Source organism: Fusarium mangiferae (assembly GCF_900044065.1).
Source record: "Fusarium mangiferae strain MRC7560 genome assembly, contig: FMAN_scaffold021, whole genome shotgun sequence".
Taxonomy (NCBI): Eukaryota; Fungi; Ascomycota; class Sordariomycetes; order Hypocreales; family Nectriaceae; genus Fusarium; species Fusarium mangiferae.
The window spans coordinates 178394-203307 of record NW_024573941.1 but is presented as its reverse complement, the minus strand read 5'-3'; the positions used below and the strand labels follow the sequence as shown (position 1 = coordinate 203307).

Below are 24914 nucleotides of genomic sequence, written 5' to 3'. Positions count from 1 at the left end.
TCCCTCGTTAGCCTGCGGACTCAGGTGAAAGGAATCAATAGTGCGAGGACTGACATCATGAACGGTGGCTCCTACTGGTGGCGGGAGAACTGTAGAGGGATAAGCAACATATTTTCTGCCATCTCTCTCCGGCCACGCAAGTGCAGAGACATGGCGGACATCTTCAGGGGCCTTTTGGGCATCTTTAGCGGACCTTTTCACCGAGGATGAGGTGAAGACGGAGCTGTCGAGAAGGGACATTACATCCATTTCATTCAATTTCTTCAAGAAACTGTCTGCTGAAACAGGGTTAGCATGGACCAAGCTTGGAGTTACCAGTAAGGCAAGGGAAACTGGATGGAACTGAGTTCCGCTGGTAGAAAGCGACAATCAGGTCCCGTCTACCGATTGCTTCGCGGGGTACTCAACCTCGAGAGGCTGAAGAAGGAAGGGCGGGCGAAAGCATTAGCCATGACAGGTCTCATCGGAACGCCACGCAAGTTCATGAAGATCCGACTCAGCCAAGGAAATGGTGATTTTCAGTTCATCTTCAAAGGCTGAAATTGTGGCAAGAAGATCAAGACTGGCCTCATCAGTAGGAAGCTCATTCCCACGTATGACCAGCCCAGAGACGTGGTTAAAGACGAGACGGGTAGGACTCTGAGCCAATGCGCTACCATCTTGGGAGCCATCATGGACCCGGGATGCGATGAGCTGGTTCAATATCGGATGAAATTACTCGAAACGCTGCAGCCAATGTGGGAGACTACAGATCCCAGTGCAAAACCCGTGGGATGGGAGGACCGGTCGGTGAGCGGCACAGCCTAGGAACATTCAGACGTCATAGGTTTCAGGGTGCATAATTATTCCATGAACTACCGCATGGTCTCGATGAATGGGTGTTGTTCGCGCCTTGCAAACTGGAGTACGGCAAGCATCAAATGCCACGTCAGTATCAACTGCGGATGTACTATCCTCACCCCGTGTGCACTCATCTTCGAGGCCATGACTGCGTTCCAAGGAAGCTCCCTCGGTGACACGGCTGCAGAAGCAGACAGTGATGACAGGATAGTCCTGCAAGACGGACTGGGACTTGTGCAAGTTGGTGACGTTGGCAAAGCCTTCGACGTAGTAGCTTTCTCGGGTGATATACAGGCCCACAAGTTGTATGCTGCCGCTTGCAGGAAGAACAAGGAGAACGTGAAAATTATTCACGAATTGCCTCTCCCTAGTGGCAGGGCGCTTGTGCCGGAGGACTTTACTCATGCGGCTATGGATATAATGAAGGAGTATGGGTATGTGCATACTGGGGAATCTGGAAATTTGCTCTTGTCCAGAAAACATTGCTTGGATCCTTATAAGGTTGTTGGTGTTTGCATTGATGAGTTCATCCCACACAGGAATGGAGAACAGTCAGTCACTATTGGATAGGATATTGCCTATCATCGATATCTACTTCTACCAAGTCAAAATAGGAGCTCTGTAAAAGTACTTGATGGCATGCTGCTGGGAACCTAGGGGAGACTTTGTTTCGCTGCTTGTAAAGGAAACCTCAGCAAGATACCATCTTCCAGAAACACATTTGTCCGGGCTATTTCAAAGGCTTTTTTGTACGGTGAATAAGACGATCTCTTCACAATCAGATAGTACTACGGCAAGACTCTCTTCAGTATCAAAGACCATGATGAAGCTAGTATTGCGATCAGAGCTCTATGAGAACGAGGCTATAACTGAGCTTCACGAGCTGGCTGTTAACCTTGTCTATACCTATATGGTGCCCGCATGTCTAGAGCTTGCTACTGCCAAGGATGCCGGTTCAGCAAGGTCTTCAGGCTTCTTTGACAAGATCGAAGCAGTATCTGTGGAGTTTGACGCTCTTGAGTCACATGATATCCAGGCTGCAGTAACTTTTACGCAGTACTTCAGATACCGCGGTAACCCCGACAGGAAAAAGCAGATACTGCAACTGTATGTAACGAAAGTACTGGAGATGCTCTCTAACGAATGCATTGACAATGACCTCTACTTACTGTACAACCTCGGACATATATTGGTAGTAATGTGAGACGGTGAAATTCTGATGTGAGGGATGTCGAGCCGATATCACTTTCATGAGTGAGACGTGGAAGTGTCTGAGCGAGAGTGGAGGTATACAGCTAGATGATATATGCTACAAGAAGCCCATAGAGGTGAGACTAGGGCCTATGTGTAATGAAGATCATAGCACTGCTGGGTCCCGAAACGAAACGTTGATGAGATAGATGCAGTACCAGTTGGCTCATTAAAGCTAGGACATAATATTATGTATAATTAAGACAATGCCGACGATTGTTGAGTCGTACCGGGTAGGTTAAGTAACTGTGATGAGCGACCAATGAAATGCACCCATTACAAGCTTATGTCGACTGCTATAGGCTAACTTGCGCTGGGCTCTACAGTAGTCAATTTGTCAGCCCTCTACTGATAAGATTAACTAATTCCGCATATAAACTCTAATCGCCGTATTTATACGGCGCCGGGGCCCTTTGTAACGCTAGCGTATCTTGCAACCCAACACGGAGGCATGGTAAATATGATTAGAAAGCGGAGAGGTCACAGAAAGTCCCGAGAGGGTTGTGTTCAATGCAAGGAGAAGCACGCCAAGGTGAATATCTTCCCAGTGCCGAAAGCAGAGAACCCGCAGCTAAACTTTCTAGTGCAACGAGGTGCATCCGCGATGTCTGCAGTGCGAGCGGGCCAACCTCATGTGCAGTTTCTCGTCCCCGACGCTGACCAAGCCACCACTGAACGAAGACAGCTTAGCTGATCTGGAGTTGCTGGAGCACTGGCACCGATATCCTGTGACAGGCGACATGACGGAGACTACGAGACAGCTGCAACACGACCTTGTTCGCTTGGGCTTCTCTCACCACTACTTGCTGAATAGTATCCTGGGCCTCACCGCTCTCCAACTCTACAGCGAAGATCGCTCTCAGTCCAAATGGTACGCCAGAGCTGTCGCGCATCAACAAGCTGCAATTACCCGAGCTAGGCCGCATTTTGAATCCTTGACTGAGGCGCATGGACAAGCTCTGCTGGGGTTTTCTGCATTCACGTCAATGTATGCTGTAGCAGAACCAATCTATCGCCCAAGTGGCATCCGCTCCGAATCGCCGTTCGATCCGGTTGAGGAGCTGCTGAAAGCACTTCGCTTCAGTAGGTCTACAATTATGTTTGTGCAGCAGAGCTTCCCCCCGGCTGTCATCTCAGGATCATGGCTTCTCACCAAGTTCTCCACCAATCACCAAGACACTGAGAATGATCTTGAGACAAGATATCCACAGCTTGCAGTTCTACAGAGATACATAACTAGTCACGTTCAAGGGGCTCATATGAGAGCATGCCTCCAGGCCGTGAGAGCACTATTCCGCTGTATTGCAACGCTTTCGGATAATGTTGGCGACCCTGAGCCTGCAAAGATAGTTTGGGGTTGGGGACTTGAGGTAAGCCAGATTTTCCTAGATCTGTGCTCAGTTCGTTACCCCGCAGCACTTGTAGTTCTAGGTCACTTTGCTGTTTTGATGAGTTACAACGAGCATTGGTGTCTGAGTCCATGGCCAGCTGGTTTGCTGAGCTATATTAATGGGGTTCTTGGGAGTGAGTGGGAACATATCATGAAATGGCCGGGATCTGTTGTCTTTGGTGGAAATCTTGCTATTAATCGTCTTACTGCATGAGAACATTGTTTCCTTTGATAGAGTGAGGTGGCTAGATTCAGTTAATCCAGCCCAATTCAACACTGCAGCGAGTTTAGTCCAGCACCTAATGTCGTGCAGAGACTAGAGTGTCATCAGCGCCGCTGCCCCATGGGTTGCCCCCCACATACTCGTTGATCTGACCTAACGGAAGCCCATGTCTAGCTTGACCGCGCTACCGTATTAATACGGACAGTGATCCACTATCTGCAGCCAACCACAAACGTAGGTTTTCTCAGTCTCTCAGTACCAGTATTCAACTCGAGTTGTATTTTTCCCGAGAAAGGCATCATGGAAATGGTTGGAATTCTGGCAATCAGATGTAAATTGGTCAGCAGCATAGTCCATGTGGAGAAATTGACATCTCTATTATAGACGCAAGGGTGGCAGAAGTCTATTTCTTAAAGTATAAAACCATGCAATCAACCCACGTATTAACTGACCCATCCAGCAATAGCTGAACCAAGTTTCTTCACATATCTACTACATTCCAAACCACTTTACTCTATTCATCATGTCTTTGCCAACAACTACAAAGGGCTGGGCTGTCGTCGGCCAGGGCAGCTTTGACAACCTCAAGTTCGACACCCAACAGCCTCTCCCTGAGCTTTCCGACAACGAAGTGCTGGTCAAGTTCCATGCAGCCTCTCTCAACTTCCGCGATATCATGATTGCCCAGGTAAATAATCCCTCTCTACCACGACCAGTTTGACTAACTCGTTCAGGGCACTTATCCTTTCGATGTCAAGGCAAACATCATTCCAGGCTCTGATGGCGCTGGAGAAGTCGTGGCTGTTGGAAAGAAGGTCACCCGCTTTCAGGAAGGTTCCAAAGTCATAACTTTGTTTATGCAAACGTATTTTGGTGGACCGCTGACCCCAATGGCCTTGGGATCTGCTGTAGGCGGCTCTGTTGATGGCACTCTGCGGGAGTACGGTGTCTTTAACGAAAATGGACTTGTGGATATGCCCAAGAACCTCAGCTATCTTGAGGCTGCAACCCTTCCCTGTAGCGCCCTCACGGCGTGGAATGGTCTCTACGGGTTGAAGGCAGTTCTTCCCGGCGACTGGGTCTTGACACAGGGTACTGGTGGTGTCAGCATTTCTGCTCTGCAGTTCGCAAAGGCTGCGGGTGCTCGAGTTGTGGCCACGACGTCCTCGGCAGCCAAGGCTCAGAAGCTGAAGGAGCTGGGAGCTGATCATGTCATCAACTACAAGGAGATTCCGAAATGGGGGGAGGAGGCCAAGAGGCTCACTGGAGGTGGTGTTGACCATGTCCTCGAAGTTGGGGGCGCGCACACTATCACGGAAAGCCTCAAAGCTGTGAATCTCGGCGGGGTTGTTACCATCATTGGTTGGATTGCTGGGCCGGGTGAGACTGGACCGAGCTTCCCTCAGATCCTGTCCAGCATGGCTGTCGTCAGGGGAATCGTTGTTGGGAGCCGAGATCAATTCGAAGCAATGGTACGTTCTTGAGTCATGGTTTTTCTCGCTGCCCCTTTCGCCCCTTTTCATGGTCGAGTTATTAACTTCTACAGGTTCGCGCAATTGAAGCTTCCGATATCAAACCCGTTCTCGACCAGCATGTCTTCAAGCTCGAGGAGCTCAAAGAGTAAGTCAAACATGTGCCATCACGATTTGGAAGCCACGCTAACTAATTCAAGTGCTTACCAGTATCTGGTGGACCAGAAGCATTTTAGCAAAGTTGTTATTAACATTGAGTAGCAGAACTAAAACAAGATATAGATACTTAAGGATATCATTAGTACCTTGCGAAATAAAGATCTAAAGCAGACCGTCAGTGTTGTAACTTCAAAACTTCCGTCGCGCTACTTATGTTTAAAGGTTCTTTACTAGTTTTGACACTCAGTAGGATTTGCCAAGCTCCTTAAGATCTTACTAAGTGACGTCAAGAAGTCAACTCACTTATCAAACGGCTCAAGGATTCTACTGCCATGGAGAATATCAAGAGCATGCCACTGGTAGCTGCGTTTGACGCGCCTGATGCCATAGCCCACTCGAAGCCCCTGTTATACAGGGGAGCGGGAGGGGATTCTCGGCCCCTTCCCCGGTGAAACAAATGTCGGGCCGACAAAAGCGTGCAAAAAGTAGAAGCTTTGATCATGATAACAGAATATTTAAACGGTTCGAGAAAGACCGTAATACAGTGATTATTTCCGAGCAAATTAGCGCACTATTTGAATCTCCTTTTTTAACCATAGTCCTTATTTCTGTCACCCTGTATTGCTTTTAGAGTATCTAGAATGGCGTTCGACATTCATGTGGCGATCTCATCAGTCACTTTGGCAGGAAGTGTCATGTCATTCTTCGCAACCACTTGTGTACTCATTTCGTTTGCCATTTATTATCACCATATCCGAACTTTCAGGCAAATGCTGATTCTAGAGTTAATGTTTTTCGGTATGCAATGTGTCTCTTCTTGCCATCTTTATGTTTCTAATAGCTCTAGAATTTGCAAATAACCTGAATAATTCCGTATCTGGTATTTGGCATCTTAAGAACGGAGAACTCAGTGTTGGGAGACTTTGTACTGTTAATGGCTTCATCGGCCAGCTTTCAGCTCAAGGAGTAGACCTTTCGATACTGGCCATCGCTGTTGTTACTCTCTTTACAGTCACACGACGAATCTATATGCCGTCGGTGTCCATGACCAACAGAATATGCATTTGCCTTTCCATTTCCATCCTTCCTCTCATCACAAGCATCATACTAACCTCCATGGGGGAGATGCAACCAGTCGGTGGCAACTGGTGCTGGATAGCAATAAATCGCCCTGATCTACGATACACAATGGCACATGGCTGGCGTATCTTCGGCATCTTCAGCACAATTGCCATTTATATCTACATCTGGGTGTACTTGAGAAGACGACTCGGGTCTAAGCCCCGCGATACACGTCAATTGCGATGTGATGCACCATCTAGCAATCAAATTGCATCCCTTCCATTCAAGAGCCCGAAAAGAAGCGGATTCCAGGTCATGGGCGAGGAAGAAGCCGAACTTGATCTATTTGAGCGAGGACAACCAAGCATAGCAGCGACTAACCCGGAGACGTTCTGTGAGGAATGTCAAGCGCCTCTTTCCCCTCAAGATACCAGATTCAAGGAGATCAATATTGAATTGGGAGAAAGATCCCCAGCCGCTTCTAGTGAGACAAAAGGAGGCGTCGTGCGGCATCGACCTACAGCATCGAAATCTGGAGCGGATCCGACAACACTAGAAGATTCCAGCAGTCTATATTCCAAGCCATCTCAGGCAAGGCAGTCTCAGCAAAGTCAGTTGAGCGTATTGCAAACCAACGGGAGTGAATTCCATATGCGCCCAGATGCTGATCAAGTCGAACTTGAGATCAAGAGAATGCTGCTACTTAACGCATACCCCTTTATGTATGTTCTTCTCTGGATGCCTGGACTCATTAACCGACTTATGGAAGCGTCTGGGAATCCGAACTCGAAAACAATCAACGTGGCGCTTCAAGCTCCAACACAGTTTATTGGGCTGGCGAATGCTTTGACGTATGGTTTCAACCATTATTTAAGAGATAGGCTGAAGGATCTGTATCTTCGACCGATGATTGCGAGGGTAAAGGATCAAATGGGGCTCTCTTGAGCACTGAGTATTATCAAGTCGTGATCACTTTAATTATGTTAAATTATGCTTAGCTCATAACCTCTCTTGAGGCGTCAACATGTAGCATTCTTCTATATGCTTCCTATTATATATCTCTAGGCTTGATAGTTACTATTTAGAGTTAGGTTTATTTAGCTATTCAATGCAGTATACAAGCAAGACTAGTTAATGTAATAGATAGAAAACTTAAAGGATAAAAACCTGAGTTATTTGTTAAGATATCCGACCACGGCAAAACAAGGTCAACAACCACATCCTGGCAAGTTCACCATTATCCCCATCTTCGAATACAGAAAGCAACAAAGCTAAGGACACCAAGCCGCTCCACATAATAATTATCCAACTTGAAAATTCCCATACACTTGGCAATAGGTTGCCTACCCTGAGGCTGCTTATATAGAACATTAAGAGTATAGAGACTAAGACAGCACAGGACATTAAAGACCTTATAAGCATGGCTCCTGCCAGTCTTATCTCATTCATACAGCATTCAACCACAAACCAAAAAATCGATAATGAAAAGGCCAGAAGACACGGCCAAGCAAATTTCCAAGCCTCGTCTCTTGCCACGTCGATAACAGCAAGAGGTAAAAGCACCAATGGGAGGAATGCAAGTACCAGTTTTGGAATCTTCCAAAATGACTCTCCAATCCAGTGGTTAGCCGCAAAGATTATAATCATGGCTGTATATGTGACCAACAGATTTGTTAATGCCCTCCCAGCGATGTCGATCTCAGGATCGTCATCAGGAGATCCCCAGAACTCTGTCATTGAGATTATAGCAAGGGAAAGCAGAGCAACAGCATTTGCTGATCGCTTTAAAGGTATGATCCAATGCATTCTGGAGAACCATAACGAGCATAGTATCCAACAAAGCTGTAAGATGGGGTTGAAGACAAAGAATGAAAACGCAAAAGACCTGAAAGGCTGAGAAATACCACGAAGGTCGTCAACAACAAAAAAGATGCCGGCTTGTATGTAACTAAATGCTGCCAGACAAAATGCACCAAGGTAAGAGATAGAATCCACATACTCGCGATCAATATTGTTCATATCAGTGACTCGATTGTCTTCAAGCTCTAGATGGTCGGGACTGCCATCATTTATGCCGCTCTGGCTTATCACTTCTCTTCCACTGGGTTTTGATCGCCAAGGAAAATTCTCAAAAATAGCCGCCACGGGTGCCAGTAGAAGAACTAAAGGTAGGGTTTGACCGAAAGACCACTCGTTCTCTTCACTAGGTCCCAGGTTTCGTGTATAGAATAGTCGTTTAGTTCCCCAGATAAGCGCAAAAATCACCCAATACACCTGGAAAGCATTAGAAACAAGGAACAAGTTATAAGCGAAGAGGGTGTACCTCTGCTAGGAACGACGTAAACAGATCAAGGTGGATGTTGATCAAGCTAAAGCCCGCAATGACAAAGGGGTCATATATTAGGATCGCCATACGCTCCCGCCATCCCTCCCCAGCTCTGGGATCCCATTCAGGAATTCTCCGACTTCCTCTGTGCAAACATGGAGGTGATACTATTTTCATTACTGTACTAATCAGTCGTGGCCATCTCTCCCTCCCTCTGGGGTCTAGCTCAGAAATACTCTGACTGCCCCCGCGCTGCCTTTTAGTAGATGTTGCCCTCATTATTGCACTAATCTGCCGCAGTGATGTCTCGAAGCCTCTGAACATCTTAGCGACACGGATAGAGAATCCATAGGCCAGTAGAAATATCATTTTCACCATAGATTCGAATGTGATTGTCTTGGTGTCTAGTGGGTTCCCGAGGTAGCAAACGGCGTGATCAGCCGGGGTCTGTGGGCCATTTTCCCATTCAAAATAGGCTGTCAAACCAACCGCAAAACAAAGCATCCCCAGTACGGCGAACATGAGTCCTACTCGCCATCCCAGTTTCATGGGCCTGTTTGCAAAGTGGTTGCGTAGAAAGGAAAGGGTTGCTAGGTGTGTGACATTGGCAAGCCAAGCCAGATAGACAATTAATTGCCAATGATAGGCTGATATGCCACAATGCAAAGCAATACAGCCACTGACCAGGACGGATATGCCTGTGAAGATCTGGATATCCGAGAGGGTAATAACGCACTGAAGATAGTCAGCTTAATTCGAAATTGGTATATACCAACGAAGATAGAGACTCATACTTTATTGAGTGCGGGTTCTAGTCGAGAGGCGTGGTGCAGATTGAAACGTCGGTTAGGTAATAAGCGGACCAGTCGAAGGACTGAAAAGTCAATGTGATTCGGGTATTGAGTAGGTGTATTTGCATTCTTCTTCCGGAAGGGGTCTAATTCTGGATTGAAAACAGCTAGATAATATATTATAAGCAAGAAGACAACTATCCACGCCGTCGAGATAAAGGCGACCGTAACCTGCAGGACTGTCAGTTGGCTTGAAGCAAATAGAGGTGAACCGGGTGCGTACGCCAATGCCTGCAACGTCGCCGTATGGTTCGATCCCCGATGGATGCGAAGAGCAGTCGTAATGGCAACTATTGGACATTGCTGGAAGTGAATAACCGAAGGTGTTGAAGATTCAAGACCGTAGTGAAAGACTGAGTTAGAAGGCCTAGGTACCTGTGTATAAAGTTGATCCCCTGGTGGCCTGGCTACCTGTACCCTTATCAAGGACACGTAGGCAGATGCAGCTGAAAAGATTATAGCAACTTGGCGCATGCTGTGAAACCGATGCGAAATACGTTGTGGGGGGTGGCTTGCTGATATGAGGGCTGTAATAGGACTGTGAGACTTGTATTACTTGGATAGAGCCCTTCCTTATGCAAGCCACATTGTAACATTCACCCAGCCCATAAGCGCCAAGACACGGCAAACGACCCTTGGGACTAACTCTCGGTCATAAAACGTAGACTTGTTGGGGCTGCTAGCCGCGCGCGTGCTGTTGACACTCCAATAAAATATCGAAAATTCAAGGTTCAGCCAGCCTCATCACTCTATTTCAACCCCCCAGTCACTTCTTTCCACCAATCAATTAGCCGAGGGCTGAATCCAAGCTGTCACGCTCGACATGTTTCCTACCAAGCTCCTTCAAGATCCCATCAAGTGACGTATTTTCCATAGTCTCAATGACAGCTATGACATCTTCTGCAGTGGAAATATCTGCAACGTGTATGGTTATATTCTGGTCAGGTTTCGCAAGTTCCAGGAACCGGTCTTTAATAAACGCGAGCGCTGCGTCTCCGTCACTGCCTCCCTCAAATTTGGGGAAATATTTCGACAGCGGCGACTGAAGAATCTTGTTTCTGAAAGTCGAGACGTTGGACAAAATGACGAAGAATGGCGTCTGGGCGAACCATCTTGAGTTGGCCAGAGAGCTAAAAAGAGTAAGATCCTCGTGGAGCCTGTTTACAGTCTCGTCCTCTAGCAGAGTCTGGTCGTAGATGGCTAGGTCACAAATAAAAAGAAGGCAGGCCGCGTCATCGACCAAAACGTGTATCCATTTTCGTCTCTGCGTTGACCGATCTGTGATTTGTAAAAGCTGCAGCGTGTGGCTGTCTCGATGGATGAGAGCCTCCTGGGCCACTCGCCCCAAACGGCGCTGGTCAAAGTGGAACCAGTCATGCTCTGTAGGGATGTACTCTGGCGCAAAGATTCGCTTCAACAGCTTGCTCAGATTGCCATTTGCAGTGCAGGGGCAGGTGAGAATGTGTGGAAAGCGGCTGTTCAGGAATCGTCGCTCAATGGTTTCGAGGTTATGGCCAAACTGGTTGAGCGCGAGCTGCAGTTCGTTGTCGCAATACAGGTTCACCATGCTTTCAACCATCTCCTCATCTTCGGTATCTTCGCTCGACACAATCTCCTTGACACGCCCCAGAACTGGATGAGAATTGATCCATTCTGGCTTACAGGCATGTTCATCGACAATATGCAAGCATTCCCGGCATAGAGATGCGACAAAGCGCCTCGCTTCGGCCCGAACATCTGCACGTTCTTCATTGGAAAGCGGAACCTCAAGAAGGCGGGTTTGTTTCAGAAAAAGACTTTTCTCATGCTCATCGCCGAAAAGGATGATTTTTAATTGCCGTTTGCTCCGCTGGGACTCGGCAGCGAGGTATTGGTCAATAGCACGCGTCCGCGCTTCCGCTTCTGCAGGATAGCTGGGTAAGGATAGACAGTCCTTTTCTCCGGGACTTGGTGGCTCTAGAGATTGCATTGATTTCGAGGATAATGGGCAAAAAGCCTCCCACCAACGTGCAGGCTTACTCTCGGCCCGGGTACGACGGCTTCCGGCTCCTCGACTGGTGTCTGGCTTTGGACATTTGAGACTGTCCTCATTAATATCGGAGGTATTAATGTAGTTATTCTCCTTATCGCAGTCCATGTTGGATTTAAAAACGGGATGCAGAACCATTATAGTGAAAGAAATGGAGGAACATAGAGTGAGATGAACGGGCCAGGCCATGACCCCGCTGACTCGCTCGCTGCGGCCGTTGCCTGATTAGGCTGAAGGTGAGATGATCTTCACGCCCACGTCGTCGCGCCCGACCGGGTGCAAAAATGCTGTCAAGTCATATAGGTAAGGCACAATGTAACTACTACAGTAGATAAAAGTCTATGTTAGCCTTGAAGCTTCCTCCGCTAGTCTCACATAGGTGAACAACAACACCCTCGCACGTCTTCCTTCGCAATCATCTGCTTAGCCTTAATCGTGCGCTCCATCATGATCCACAACAAGATGGGAAGAACTCCTCCCGGTGTCGGAGCGATTGCTAGATCACTCCGGTCAAAGAGCGCGTGGCTCACATCGCCGATGACGCCTTTTTCTGTAACGTAGAAGCCAAGATCGACCAAGACGCTCACTTCTGGCTTGACCATCGATTCTTTTATGAAGCCAGGTCCGCGATGCAGTTCTGAGACGATGATGGAAGCGCGTGGTGCCTGGACTTCCTCATCTAGAGCTTTACGTTTATCCTGACTGGTATCGTAAGATAGATCGAAGTCTTTGGAAGCGCTCACGTAGGGGAACTGGCGCTTCATCTGCTTGATGAACTCTTTCGTGATGATATTTCCAAAACCGACAATCTGGATTTTGGCCTGGTGTGCCGACTCTAACAGCCCATACCTGGCCAACAATCGGACTAAGGCGTCTGCAGCAATATTGTCCGCCTGACCTTTATCGTATTCTTCAATGTTCTTGACAGGATCGATGTACCCCATGATCTTTGCTTCATTTAACTGCTGGGGCAGCGGGCGCTGTATAAGGATGCCGTGTATTTGGGGGTCCATGTTAAGCTCCTTGACTTGGCTCATGACCTCTATTGTGGATGCGTCGACGGGCATCTCATATACCCAATAATCGACACCAGCCTATTCCGTAGTGTGTCAGCTAGTATCTAGAAGGGGGCGCCGGGCAGTATTTGATGCCACATCGCAGCTATTGTCCTCGCTACAGTCCATGGTGCGAATAGGGAAATTGTTGACTTACCCGCGCAGCAACATGAGCCTTGATCTTGACATAGTCTACTGCATCAGGGCCCGTGTTGAAAAAGACAACAGCCATGACAGGTTCGATACCACCTTTGTCAGCTTTTCGATGACACCAGCGCTCAATGTCCCGTACGACCAGGTCTCCGGTGAGAAGGCGGGCGGCGCCGTCCTGAAACCCTAAAGGGGCAGTCAAGAGCTCAAAGCCTTCCATGGGTACTTTTTCTGATTCTTTGGCAAAGGCTGGAAGCAAGTCGTGGCTGTTGGGTTAGCTTTTGAATTCCTATGCTATATGTAGGGATAACTCGGGGGTTGGATGGGTGACGAAGAAGCGGGACAAGGCTGGGGTGGACCTATGCACGGGCCACATAAATCTGGGGACCAATGAGTAAGAGCAGGTAGCTAACAATGTACTCCTTATCTATCTCCCAAACAAACGCAAACTCTTTACTTCTAAGCCACATATAGTTGATAATTCTTATTGTTATTTATCATTTGCTAGCCTATATAATAGCCTAACTATTACCCCCCCGGACCTAAACCTTGTAAACAATTTTATAGTTTGAGATGCTACCATCGCGGTACTCCTGAAATCCCTGGCATACATCATCAAAACCGTTCTCAAAGAGCTTGTAGGAGTTTGGCTTAATCTGGCCCGAAGTAAAAAGGCTTGGTAATTTCTGAAAGAAATCCGAAGCAAGTTTGTGGTCCTCTTGACTAGCCTATTAGACTCGTAAGCTTCTGAACCATCCCATCTCATTGATGCACATGCTCACCGGCCAGTGGAACTCCCCATAGCGATGCTCTTTCATGAACGCTGTCCAGACGAGGACGTCAGTAATCCTAACGCCCGGAGCTACCTCCTCAGTGTTAGCTTTGCCGGGACGGACAGTGCAGAGGACGCCGTCTTGGTGAGAGATTGCGAGTGAGGCCGTGTTGGAGGAGGTGGTGTTTCCGATAGTATCAAACACGTATCGAAGGCCCGGAGCTGCCTGTCTAATCTTCTCAACCACCTGCAGGTCTCGATAGTCAAATGCTTCTGCAGCTCCATAAAGCTTGACAAGATCGTGATGCTTTGGACTGCAGGTCGTGACAACCTGAAGTCCATTCAATTTCGCAATTTGGATCGCGTAGAGTCCTACACTTGCTATACTATGGTCAGCCATAAAAGCGCATAAGTAGCACATCCTGCAAAAGGGACCTACAGCTACCGCCCCAAATCAGAACTGCAGGCTTCTCATCGCCACTGGTGTCGATGGCTAGACAACCCTTTGAAAAGAGACCAAGTAGAGCTGTGCATGACGCGAGGGGAACGGTAGATGCTGCTTCTGGGCTCAGCTGCTGAGGGACAAGAAAGCAAATTCGCTCATCAGCAATGGTGTACTGGCTGTATCCCCCAAGACCCTTAATTTCTCCTAGTCTTATGTCAGTCATTCGTCGTGGCACACAACAGTAAGTCTGGAAAATGTTGAACCTACCTCCCCAGATCAATCCGGCAATAGCCTTTCCCTTGGCAATTCTTGTCACATTCGGACCGATTTCTTCTACCACGCCGACAAAGTCGCAGCCCAGGATGGCGCCATCACCAAAGGCGTTGCTGTCAAATGACTGGACTGTGTTGGATATAGTTAGCGGTGTATAAATGGGAGAAGTCAATCTGGTTCATGACTGAAGCGAGGGAGTCTTGCCATCTGTTGGATTCTGTGCTACGTAAGACACTTTGACCAAAAGCTGGTGCTCGCCAGGCTTGGGCACTGGGACTTTCTCCTTGACAAGCCTTAGAGTGCCAGTACTGTCGATTCTGGTAATCAGGGCCTCTGCAGATGGTTGGAGTGACATTGCAAAAGAGTTGGAAGATAGTTTGGCTGGGTGGTGGTGTGTGGTGTTTCAAACATTGTTCATGGGAAGAAAGTTGCTTATAAAACGAGCGGGTGGCAAGGACGCATTTTGTCATCAATGCTTCATGGCGTTACTGCCAAGTGGGCATCATTGATTTATAATCACCGGCTCCTAATTCCTGGGATGAACCACTATCAGTCTTCATGCAACAAACTATGCGTATCACTAGCAAAGACAATAACTTGTGGTGTTTCGCCAACGATCCATTAGGTGTCGAAATTCCCTCATATCTACCCGGTCATACTGCAAACGTGCATGTGCTACCCATAGCAAAACACTCATGCTTCTCTGGTGGCACCAAGTCGTATGTAGCCCACGAATGTCGGGATGAGCGATAACGTTAGGTGATTCCTTGTGCCAAAATAAGAATGGGGCGCGATGGAGATGGAAATTATCGTTGGAGGGGCTCTAACGTCGATGGGTCCAAGACAAGGCATGTAGAAGCGCCGCTAGTGCAAGGCATAGAGTTTCAGAGGGGTGAGCCCCACGTTGGAGCAGAGAATGGTATGTGTAAACGCTGTTTGGGATACCCTAACATTATATGGTATTAAAAGCTGCAGAGGGACGGTGCATGCAGTTGCCGGCTCTCTATTAATTGATCAGTTAATATTCTCTCCTAAGAACGCCCAGAAACTTTTACTAATTATAACGCAGCAGTAGGCTTTTCCTGTTTCTCCCGCTCATTTGTTTCCGTCAGTGCTGTTGTTTATTCTCAAAAGTTCACAGCTTCTCTACTACGCTCGCAATCTTCAATCACCTACTCTGGGCTCATTCTACCAAGTCATCTGTACCATGAGCTTCTCAGATCTTTGCCTTCCATCAGAATCGGAGCTCGAGCTTAATCAGCCTGTCCCTTTCTCTGTCCGCTTCAGCCAAGACTTGGTCCAGGTCACGCGACAGAAGCTCCATCTTGCTCGCTTCCCGTTCGAGCAGAGCGACTTCGGTCCTGTAAATTGGGCGCAGGGTGCAAAGGTGGCCGAGGTAAATCGGCTGGCCCACTACTGGCGCGACAAGTACGACTGGGAAAAGCAAGAGGTGAGTTGGCACTGATTGCTCACAAGTCACGGAAGAATACATCTAATTAAGTTATTCTACTTACAGAAATACCTCAATGACACGTTCAATCATTATCTAGTGAAGCTTCAAGTGCCAGGCTACGGACCGCTGGTCTTGCACTACACGCATGCGAAGTCATCTAGCCCCCACGCGGTTCCCCTTCTCTTCTCGCATGGCTGGCCGGGTTCTTTTGTGGAAGCATCCAAAGTAGTCATTCCTCTAAGCAGACCAGAAAAGTCGACCGAACCGTCCTTCCATCTCGTGGCGCCCTCTATCCCGGGATTCGGCTTCTCTCCTGCGCCGACAAAGTCAGGAGTAGGTCCAGAGGTCGTGGCCCGGGCATACAAGATCCTCATGACCGAGGTGCTCAACTACAAGTGGTTTGTGACCCAGGGCGGCGACTTTGGATCCTTCATCACCAGATCGATAGCCATCCAGTTCCCGGGCATCGTTCGTGCTCAGCACCTGAACATGTTCCCTGTGCCACCTCCCACTCTGCGCTCAGCACCTGTCGCTTACCTACGCTGGTGCCTTTCTTCCCTCTTCTACTCCGAATTCGAGCGGGAGGCTGTGCGCGTGAGGAAGAATTTCGAGATCGACCAGAGCGGCTATCTAGAACAACAGAAAACCAGACCTCAGACTCTAGGATTCGCTCTGGGCGATTCCCCAATTGGTCTGCTCGCCTGGTTCGTCGAAAAGTTCCACGACTGGGGTCATGTCGACGGAGCCTTTGACCCTGACACAATTATAACCCTAGTCGTCATGCATTGGATCCAAGGGGCGACGCCCGGCCTGAGGTTTTACCGCGAAGCTTTTGGTTCTCGCCGAGAGGCCGAGAGAACTTTTGAGACCTATGTTGATTGCCCCACTGGCGTCAGTATGTATGCGAGAGAACAGCTACATGTAAGTAGTCCTTGCTACCACGCTTCGAGAGAAAACTGACGAGAGGTTTTTTTTTTCCATCAGTGCCCTAAGGACTGGGCTCAGCAGGCTGCCAATATCCAGTACTGGAAAGAGTATGAAGTCGGGGGCCATTTCTCATCTCTGGAGTGTCCAGACGTGTTTGTTCAGGATATGAGAACATTCTTCACTTCAAAGTCTGTACAAAAGTCAATCAAGGCTACAGGAGGGAAGCTATAGTCGTTATTAGCCAATACAAGGGTTTGTAGATAAAAACATTGAAGGCTTATGTATAGTCTAAGTCCAACATGGTATAAGGTGGCCTGGCCTTTCACCTCAAAGCTCTTGCCAAGTAATCACGATATCTCTCCAATTTCTTTTTAAAGGCATACCGTTACATGTGTTGGTATTGCGTTCCTCTCAGTTCTCCAAGTCCCAGAGAATTCTTAAATCTTTTGCCCGTTCCGTGGTTTTCCAGCCTGTTTCGCGTTCAATCTTGGCCAAATGTTTCAAAAGAGCAATCTTTTCGGCGGCGAAATCTTCAGGTTCTGCTGGATCATTCCAGCCCTCAGCCGTATCAGAGGTGCTAGCTTCAAACCTCTCACTCTGCGTCGATCCATGGTCGGTCTGCCGCAGATGTCTCGACCTATAACTTCCACGACCTGGCTGGTTTTCGAGCGGCTGCTTGGGTGACCCAGCAAATGCCCTTCCGGCGATGTACAACGGCTGAAGGTGATTGACCCAGTTTGCACTGTAATGGAGGTTAAAGTTAGGAGACATTTAGTGTCTATAACATAGAGCGGGCGGGACAGTAAGCTTACTGAGAAGGATTGCTGGTAGAAATACCACCGAGCTCCTTAGCATGCCAAACAGGACTCAGCTGATTTATGTCAGTCCTACCGCCGTTTCTTATTTGCCGGGTATGGCCTAGGAACTCACCACGTCTGCCATGTCCAAGGTAGGGCTAGGCGTAACTAGCTCGCTCTGAAGTAAGAGGATCGACCCGGCGTGGTAAAACGTATTTCCGCATACCGATGCGCATAGAGCAAACACGATGGTCGGAAAGGGGCCCTTGTCTGATTTGCCTACTCTCAATAATGGCTTTACACTCTGAGGGCGCCAACATCTCCATCGCTGAAGCTCCTCCCATAACGCCTGGACTCTGGCTCTATGCCCATTTGTAGAGGCAACTCCAGCGCTATCCTCACCATTGAGAACATTGATGATCTTGGCAAATATCAAGATTGCCAAGTTGCAGTAGTCATCGGGGTCTCCTTTCTCGGACACAAAGAACAGGGAGTCCTGATCTACCCATGAGTCTGTCGGGATCAACGTGGTCTGGTTCATCAGAAACGCGGCCCATACATCTGCCATACGTTAGCAGCCGAGAAAGGACCCGCTGCTAGGAAGGGGTTCGTCGCACCTATGCGTGCAAAAGCCCAGAAGCAGGTTTTTACTATGCCCTTACTGTTACCGTTCCATTTGCACATTCTTAGTAATCCAGCGCAACCCTTTTAGTGCACATACAGGTCAGCTCCCACTCGTATTTGTTAACATAGGGGATAGTTGGGGATATTATGGCGCACCTTGAGGTGACGTCTCCACTCAGAAACGCTTGAAGCCATCATTTCATAGACACAAAGAATTGTGCACGTCGCCAGGATGCACGAGTCCGCCTCTGCAGGATCATGTCCCAGCAGGAGACGAATAGCATACTGATAAAGCTCAAGCGTGATCTGCCGGGTACGACCTTGAATGACATCCAATTGGCGGGAGGCGAGTGACATGGCTGCTGCAACAAAGGGCTTCGAGTCCATCATCTGGTGGATGCTCTTGGCGGAGAAATGCATCTCCGAGTCTGTGGTTTCACACCACGTCGCTGTTTCTCTAATGTAAGCAGACATGAGATGAACTTTGATGCTTTGCGAGACGGGGAACCTTGGCTCTGGCTGGGGAGTCACGCCCCGAGAAATGGCCTGTCCTAGGGAGAAGGGGGCGAAGGGAAGATCAACCATCCAATGGGCAGGAATTAATGGGGTGGTGGCAAGGTCTGGAGGTGATAATATGGGTCCGGGGGGTATGAGATGGAGGTGGTGAAACGCTCTGTCCTGGCCAGCGGCATCGCTATTCAGACTACCAAGAGTGACAATCTCGTTCCGTGGCTCCTCACCTTCAGTCCCAAAGAAGGTCTCTTGAGGACTTGTGTCATTTTCATTGACAGTAGCCGTAGCCTCATCGTGTTCCTGGAAAAAATGTTGGGGAGTATCGCCGTCTGACTCATCAGCAACAGACGATGTACCATCCTCTTTGCAAAAGGAGCGAATGACCTCCTCAGTATCGTCAATGATCTAGATACATCATTAGTGTCATGTCATAATTGTCGAAGCAAGAGAGTGAGGTGGATGAGACTTACAACGAGTGGTTCCTGGCTAGACCCAGACCCATCGGATCGAGCTTCTTGTCTCTGCTTACCGAGGTCAAACAAGGCAACAGCGTGCTCCAAGGATAGCTGCAGCGACCTGGAAGCATGAAAAGAAACCTTCAATCCCCAGACGCACTCACCCCCGCGTGCCTGGCATTCTTGGCAAGTGGGACGATGGCCATCACCTAAGATTCCACCAGTCAGACCGGGATAGAGAAGGATGAGAAGGAAAAGAAGACTAGGCAAAGAAAACCCACATTTTCGTCTCCGCCGTCGACAGGTGAGGCTTTTCCGGTTCAATTTGTGTCAGTGAAGAATGGATCTCTGCTGGAAAGGGATTCGTTACCATCCTGACCGGGATCGACTGTGTTTCTTCTTCTTCCTGGGGTTGAGTGATGCCCTGGACTGCGGGGATGGCATTGCTGTTGACTGCGCGGCTGGAGTAAACTGTTTTTGAGATTTGTCTCCCTGCAGCGGGGGTCGACCTGACATTTTAATGACATTGAAAGCCTAGACTGGGGCGTGTTCCAGTTCAGTATGGCGCTAGTGCTTCCTATAGCGTAACGCGGGTATAAACTAGTGAAATTAGTGGAAGGTTCTTTTTCGCAGCTGGGGGTTAGAGTTGCTGCTCTCGTTCCCGCACTAATAAGGGCGGATCCGTCTTCTGGGGCAATGCAGCCAACTCTAAGCGCTGCCATCTCTCTCTAGACAAGAGGATTCCCCAGACTTGTCTACAGGCACTCAATTGACTGACAGGTCAAAGATGTCGAAATTCATAAAAGGAGCGTATAGACAGCCGTTGTAAGCAGAATTATTTTATTCAACATATCGTTCTGTCCCCCTTTCGTGTTCTTGTATTCCAATTCCAAGTCAATCTCGATCCAAAATGGCTAGCTCGAAAGAGGTCATTATCATTGGCGGTGGTATCTCAGGCCTTGGTATGGCCATCCAGCTCAAGCGCCTTCTCGGACATGACAATTTCACCATCTACGAAAAGTCCGACAATATCGGCGGCACCTGGTGGCATAACCGCTATCCCGCTTGTGCCTGCGACATCCCCAGTCATTTCTACTCCTACAGCTTTGCACTGAACCCAGACTGGACAAGCATGTATCCGGGGCGCGATGAGCTTCACAGGTACTTCATGTCCGTAGCTGATAAATACGACATCCTGCCCCATTGCCAGTTCAACACAATGTGCCTCGACCTGCGCTGGGACTCGGCCCGCTCCATCTGGATCTGTACCTTGCAAAACACCGAAACTGGACAGACGTTCGTCCGTGAAGCGCCAGTCGTTGTGAGCGCTGTGGGTACCCTCGATAGACCCTACATTCCACAGCTTGAGGGCGCGGAATCCTTCCAGGGAAAGATGTTTCACAGCGCTCGATGGGACGACTCGCTCGAGGTCAGGAACAAGAACATCGTCGTCTTGGGTAACGGTGCTTCCGCAACACAGTTCGTTCCTGAGCTCGTGAGGAAAGTTGGGCCCACGGGCCAGGTGACTCAACTCGTGAGGAGCGCCCACTGGTGGACCAAGAGGGTAAGGTTCTCTCCAGATCCTCTTCTATCAAGATCAATCTAACCGTTGCCCCTCTCTAGGGAAATCCAACATATTCATCTACCTTCAAGCTCACAATGAAGTACATCCCGCTCGCCGCACGTATATATCGCGTGTTCCTCGCCTGGGAGCTCGAAAAGGTGTTTTATTCTTTCCTCATGACCAAAGACGGAGCGCGTATGAGGCAAAAGATCCGCGACACTACCAATTCGTATATCGAGAATGACGCGCCTCCCCAATACCGCCAAATACTCAAGCCAAACTACGAACCCGGATGCAAGCGACGAGTCAACACAGCCACATATCTCGCGGCACTGCATTCGCCAAACATGCACTTGGCCAAGGATAATGCTGTCAAGGTAGGCCCGCGGCACGTCGAGACGGCGAGCGGCGAGACGTATCCGGCAGACGCTATCATTTTTGCCACGGGCTTCATGACCCAGAAGTGGCTGCACCCAATCCAGGTCAAAGGCGAGAACGGCCGGGACCTGCATCAGGTTTGGGACTCCACGGGTGGCGCTGAAGCTTACAAGGGCACTGTCGTCACGGGGTTCCCCAACTTCTTCATCTTGTATGGTCCCAACGCTGCTACGGGCCAGCACTCGGTCATCTTCCACTCCGAGTGCCAGATCAACTACACCTGCCGTCTGCTGCGACAGGTCCTCACCGGCAGTGCCCCTGCAGCCTCAATCATGGTAAAGCCTGAGGCCCAACGCCGCGACCTGGCTTGGGTGCATGAGAGGCTCAAGAACCTCGTCTTCAACAGTGGTTGTCAGAGTTGGTGGATGGACCCTGAGACCAAAAAGAATACCTTTATCTACCCCGACCCCATGTTTCTCTACTGGCTGCGGACCATTTTCCCATGCTGGTCTGATTTTGAAGTTCGCAGGGTGGAGAGTCCCAAGTCCTCGATTTCCAGAGTCTTAACCGGTGCACTGCTGAGTCTGGCCGTGAGCTCCCTTGCTGTAATGTCACTCAAAGATTCTGACAAGTATTCGGAGCTCATTTCGCAGTACTTGCAGAATGTCTTTCCCACGATATCGTTTAGATAAAGTATAATGATATAATCTCAGTATATAGTTCTATAAGTTATAAACAGCATTTATCTACTACAGTTCAGAGTATTGGTTTTTTTTTTTAATGAGATGCAGCTTATTGACACTTTTTGTTGAGATTTATTACTTTTTCCCAGATACATACCGACTTAATAGCTTCCCAAATACTAACTTTCCTGCATTACACCTTATCTAGAAAACTTCAATTACAGATTGAAGCTATCGGCTTTGCAATTGCTTGTGACCATACCCATACCCATGCCTAGAGCCGTTAGTATATACTGTAATTATTACAGTATTATAATAACTACATAGCCCTTAATGATGGTATAATATCTAAATCTTAATATAAAATCTCTATTAACTAGAAAGCTATTGCTATTTTCTTATTAACTTAAAATAGACCTAAGGATGCTAATAGCTTCTTTAAGGCTTATTATAGTATTAATACTAAAGTTATTATACTAAATATTAATAAGTAAAGTTTTTAATAATAAATTAATAATTAAAGCTTATAATATCTTAATAAAATATATTAAGCTAATATATTAAAAAATACTAATTAACTTTAAGCTTTTAAAGGTAATATATATATAGCCTTTATAAAGATAAGTCTTTTAATTAAAATTAAAATAATATACTTTTATAATAACTTAATTAATAACCTTATTAATAGCTGCTAAAATATAAGAAGCCAGTTTTCTAAATATAGCTACTAATAAAGTTATATATAGTATAAATAAATACAGTTAAAATTACATTAAGTTCCCTTAAAGAGGAAAAAGTTTTTAATAATAACTTCAGAAGGGGGCTAAGAGCTCAGTAAGGATAGTCGTTCAAGAAGGCTTGAGTGCAGACAGTTGTTAATTTGGCATCGCAACTACCTGCCATAGTTACTACGTCTGGCAGACAAATAAACCGGGCTACCTAAGATTTGGTCTGGCCTTGACCTACAAGCCACTGGCTTAGTTGTTTCCGGCGCTAGAGCATTAAATTGCCAAATTTATCGCCGCAATAAAATCATATTTTTACGTATAGTGAACTTGGCAACTGTAAGCGTAAGCGCCATGTACTTTTCTAGCGCGGTGTGGTTAGAGCTTGCGATTCAGTGCATGAAACCACAAAGAACTCTAGCTCAAGTGAGAGCAAACTTGGTTCGCATTCTACCCCACACTCCATCACCCCAGGTTTTCACCCATAGTTTTCTGGGGAAGGTCAATTTGGGATACGGATTGAATAAACATTTAAGAAGCCCCTTTGCTCCATGACCCGTGTATCTCAATTATATCAAGACTCAAAGAAGCAACTAAATCTTGTCCTACTTTATACCAAACTCACAAGTTCCATTCTATCGTCTTTCCCAAATCATGGCCTTGTTCAGTCTCAGGCGAGGCGCAGGCGTTCAAGCCGGCGTGACTATCTGCTGTCTCGTCGCGTTTGTACTCTTTGGCTATGATCAAGGAGTTTTCGGTGGGATTCTCCAGAACGAAGATTGGCAGAACCAGTTCGACCACCCAAACGACGCCAAGACTGGAATCATCGTGTCCTGCTATAACTTGGGCTGCCTGGCAGGCTGTGTGAGTAAGTGGATGCAGGTCCCAACTGAGGGCCCTCCAAAGGTATTCCATATACTGACTCGTTTTCCCATGACAGTCAACTTCTTCGTCGGAGATAAGCTTGGCCGCCGCAGGACCATCTGGCTTGCCATGGTCTTGGTTTTGGTCGGAGCGACGCTTCAAACCACTGCGTACAATGTGCCTCATCTCGTCATCGGAAGAGTCGTTACTGGCTTTGGAACGGGAATCAAGACTTCAACAGTGCCCATGTAAGTTACCTCGGTCACTTCTGAAGGAGAATAACCCGTTAGCTGATATACGTCCACCAACGTCAGGTATCAATCCGAGCTGTGCGAAGCCGAATCACGCGGTCGCCTTGTGTCGAGCGAGGTCCTCTTCGTCGGAGTCGGCATTACAATCGCATACTGGTTCGATTTCGGCATGTCCTACGTCGGAGGTGCCATTGCCTGGCGTCTGCCCATTGCCTTCCAAATGGTCTTTGCCCTCGGCGTTGTGGTTCTAGTGTTCGCCCTCCCAGAGTCTCCGCGATGGCTGTTCGTAAAAGGCCGCGATCAAGAGGCCATTAACGTTCTGTGCCAGGTCCACGACAAAGATGCGTCAGACCCATATATCGTCTCCGAATCTACTGCCATTCAGAAGGCCATCGAGCTCGAACTCGCAGCAAATAAGACTGATTCCTTCTTGAGTATCTTCAGGAAGGACACCATCAGGACCAGATACCGTATCCTGCTTGCCTGGGGTGTACAATTCATGAACCAAGCTGGAGGAATCAATCTCGTCGTCTACTACATCCCTTCGGTCCTGGTTCAGAATGTAGGGCTCTCGCCGCGCATGTCACAGGTTCTCGGTGGTTGCATTAATATGATGTTTATGTTTGGCTCGATTCTGCCTTCCTTTGCCCTTGATCGAATGGGTCGCCGCAAGACTATGATTTGGGGCTGCACGGGCTTGAGTATATGCATGCTCATGGTGGCCGTACTCCTGTCTCGGGTCGGCCACTCCAACGGCCATACTTGTGCTTCAGCGGCCGTTGCTTTCTTTTTTCTCTACATGTTGATCTTTGGCATGAGCGTCAACTGCGTTCCCTGGGTTTATGTTCCTGAGATCCTCCCCCTTGAGTCCCGCACCAGGGGAACGGCGATAGGAATCAGCTCCAACTGGCTGTGGAACTTCGCTGTCGTCATGATCACGCCAGTCATCATAAATCGCCTGCAGTGGAAGGCGTATCTCATTTTCATGGTCACAAACCTACTCTTCGTTCCCGCATTCTATTTCTTCTACCCAGAGACGAGCAATTTCAAGCTCGAGGACGTCGATCTCATCTTCTCTCAAGGCGGAAACCCTGTATCTGTTGCGCGGCAGATGACTAAGGACATGAGGAGGAGTAGCAGCAACATCAACAGTAACGGGAATATCTCAGCTGATACAGAGAAATCGCAGGCAATTATTGCGGAAAGCACTTAGAAAGAGGGTAAGATGCGTGTTATTTATAGTTCAGGCCTATGGCTCTAATCTTACGATCACTACATACAACTTAACAGAATTCTAAGTCGCAGCACCGAAATCTGCAGGATTATCAGGTCAGAGGGAGGAAGAGGTCTTGGGCAAAACCTTTATATCTCTCATAGACGAA

At 48.1% G+C, this 24914-nt stretch overlaps 12 protein-coding genes across 12 annotated transcripts; 7 read left to right on the top strand and 5 right to left on the bottom strand.

Annotated features, from left to right (window-relative positions):
* Positions 1–984: 984 nt before the first annotated feature.
* On the top strand, positions 985–2191 carry FMAN_09695 (uncharacterized protein; the record flags this gene model as incomplete). Its single annotated transcript, XM_041825416.1, has 3 exons — positions 985–1274; positions 1627–1947; positions 2167–2191. 3 exons carry the CDS (start codon positions 985–987, stop codon positions 2189–2191), a joined length of 636 nt encoding a protein of 211 aa, XP_041690799.1.
* A 532-nt stretch (positions 2192–2723) lies between these two features.
* FMAN_09696 (uncharacterized protein) lies at positions 2724–3695 on the top strand (the record flags this gene model as incomplete). The annotated part of the gene is made up of 1 exon (XM_041825415.1): positions 2724–3695. The coding sequence occupies one exon, from the start codon at positions 2724–2726 to the stop codon at positions 3693–3695; it is 972 nt and encodes a 323-aa protein (XP_041690798.1).
* Positions 3696–4227: 532 nt separating this feature from the next.
* Positions 4228–5437, top strand: FMAN_09697 (uncharacterized protein; the record flags this gene model as incomplete). The annotated part of the gene is made up of 4 exons (XM_041825414.1): positions 4228–4392; positions 4439–5176; positions 5251–5324; positions 5377–5437. The coding sequence occupies 4 exons, from the start codon at positions 4228–4230 to the stop codon at positions 5435–5437; spliced, it is 1038 nt and encodes a 345-aa protein (XP_041690797.1).
* A 1086-nt stretch (positions 5438–6523) lies between these two features.
* FMAN_09698 (uncharacterized protein) lies at positions 6524–7342 on the top strand (the record flags this gene model as incomplete). The annotated part of the gene is made up of 1 exon (XM_041825413.1): positions 6524–7342. One exon carries the CDS (start codon positions 6524–6526, stop codon positions 7340–7342), a length of 819 nt encoding a protein of 272 aa, XP_041690796.1.
* Positions 7343–7576: 234 nt separating this feature from the next.
* On the bottom strand, positions 7577–9875 carry FMAN_09699 (uncharacterized protein; the record flags this gene model as incomplete). The annotated part of the gene is made up of 4 exons (XM_041825412.1): positions 7577–8671; positions 8721–9458; positions 9518–9745; positions 9798–9875. The coding sequence occupies 4 exons, from the start codon at positions 9873–9875 to the stop codon at positions 7577–7579; spliced, it is 2139 nt and encodes a 712-aa protein (XP_041690795.1).
* A 486-nt stretch (positions 9876–10361) lies between these two features.
* Positions 10362–11711, bottom strand: FMAN_09700 (putative G protein alpha chain; the record flags this gene model as incomplete). Its single annotated transcript, XM_041825410.1, has 1 exon — positions 10362–11711. One exon carries the CDS (start codon positions 11709–11711, stop codon positions 10362–10364), a length of 1350 nt encoding a protein of 449 aa, XP_041690794.1.
* A 263-nt stretch (positions 11712–11974) lies between these two features.
* On the bottom strand, positions 11975–13028 carry FMAN_09701 (uncharacterized protein; the record flags this gene model as incomplete). Its single annotated transcript, XM_041825409.1, has 2 exons — positions 11975–12697; positions 12816–13028. The coding sequence occupies 2 exons, from the start codon at positions 13026–13028 to the stop codon at positions 11975–11977; spliced, it is 936 nt and encodes a 311-aa protein (XP_041690793.1).
* Positions 13029–13350: 322 nt separating this feature from the next.
* Positions 13351–14653, bottom strand: FMAN_09702 (putative zinc-binding oxidoreductase; the record flags this gene model as incomplete). The annotated part of the gene is made up of 5 exons (XM_041825408.1): positions 13351–13536; positions 13591–13961; positions 14020–14229; positions 14293–14411; positions 14484–14653. The coding sequence occupies 5 exons, from the start codon at positions 14651–14653 to the stop codon at positions 13351–13353; spliced, it is 1056 nt and encodes a 351-aa protein (XP_041690792.1).
* An 852-nt stretch (positions 14654–15505) lies between these two features.
* On the top strand, positions 15506–16909 carry FMAN_09703 (putative hydrolases or acyltransferases (alpha/beta hydrolase superfamily); the record flags this gene model as incomplete). The annotated part of the gene is made up of 3 exons (XM_041825407.1): positions 15506–15748; positions 15815–16672; positions 16736–16909. 3 exons carry the CDS (start codon positions 15506–15508, stop codon positions 16907–16909), a joined length of 1275 nt encoding a protein of 424 aa, XP_041690791.1.
* A 180-nt stretch (positions 16910–17089) lies between these two features.
* Positions 17090–19789, bottom strand: FMAN_09704 (uncharacterized protein; the record flags this gene model as incomplete). Its single annotated transcript, XM_041825406.1, has 7 exons — positions 17090–17420; positions 17491–17549; positions 17609–18036; positions 18093–18180; positions 18256–19017; positions 19083–19276; positions 19438–19789. The coding sequence occupies 7 exons, from the start codon at positions 19787–19789 to the stop codon at positions 17090–17092; spliced, it is 2214 nt and encodes a 737-aa protein (XP_041690790.1).
* A 188-nt stretch (positions 19790–19977) lies between these two features.
* Positions 19978–21701, top strand: FMAN_09705 (putative flavoprotein involved in K+ transport; the record flags this gene model as incomplete). The annotated part of the gene is made up of 2 exons (XM_041825405.1): positions 19978–20631; positions 20691–21701. 2 exons carry the CDS (start codon positions 19978–19980, stop codon positions 21699–21701), a joined length of 1665 nt encoding a protein of 554 aa, XP_041690789.1.
* Positions 21702–23071: 1370 nt separating this feature from the next.
* FMAN_09706 (putative transporter (major facilitator superfamily)) lies at positions 23072–24745 on the top strand (the record flags this gene model as incomplete). The annotated part of the gene is made up of 3 exons (XM_041825404.1): positions 23072–23285; positions 23358–23529; positions 23596–24745. The coding sequence occupies 3 exons, from the start codon at positions 23072–23074 to the stop codon at positions 24743–24745; spliced, it is 1536 nt and encodes a 511-aa protein (XP_041690788.1).
* Between the last annotated feature and the right edge of the window lie 169 nt (positions 24746–24914).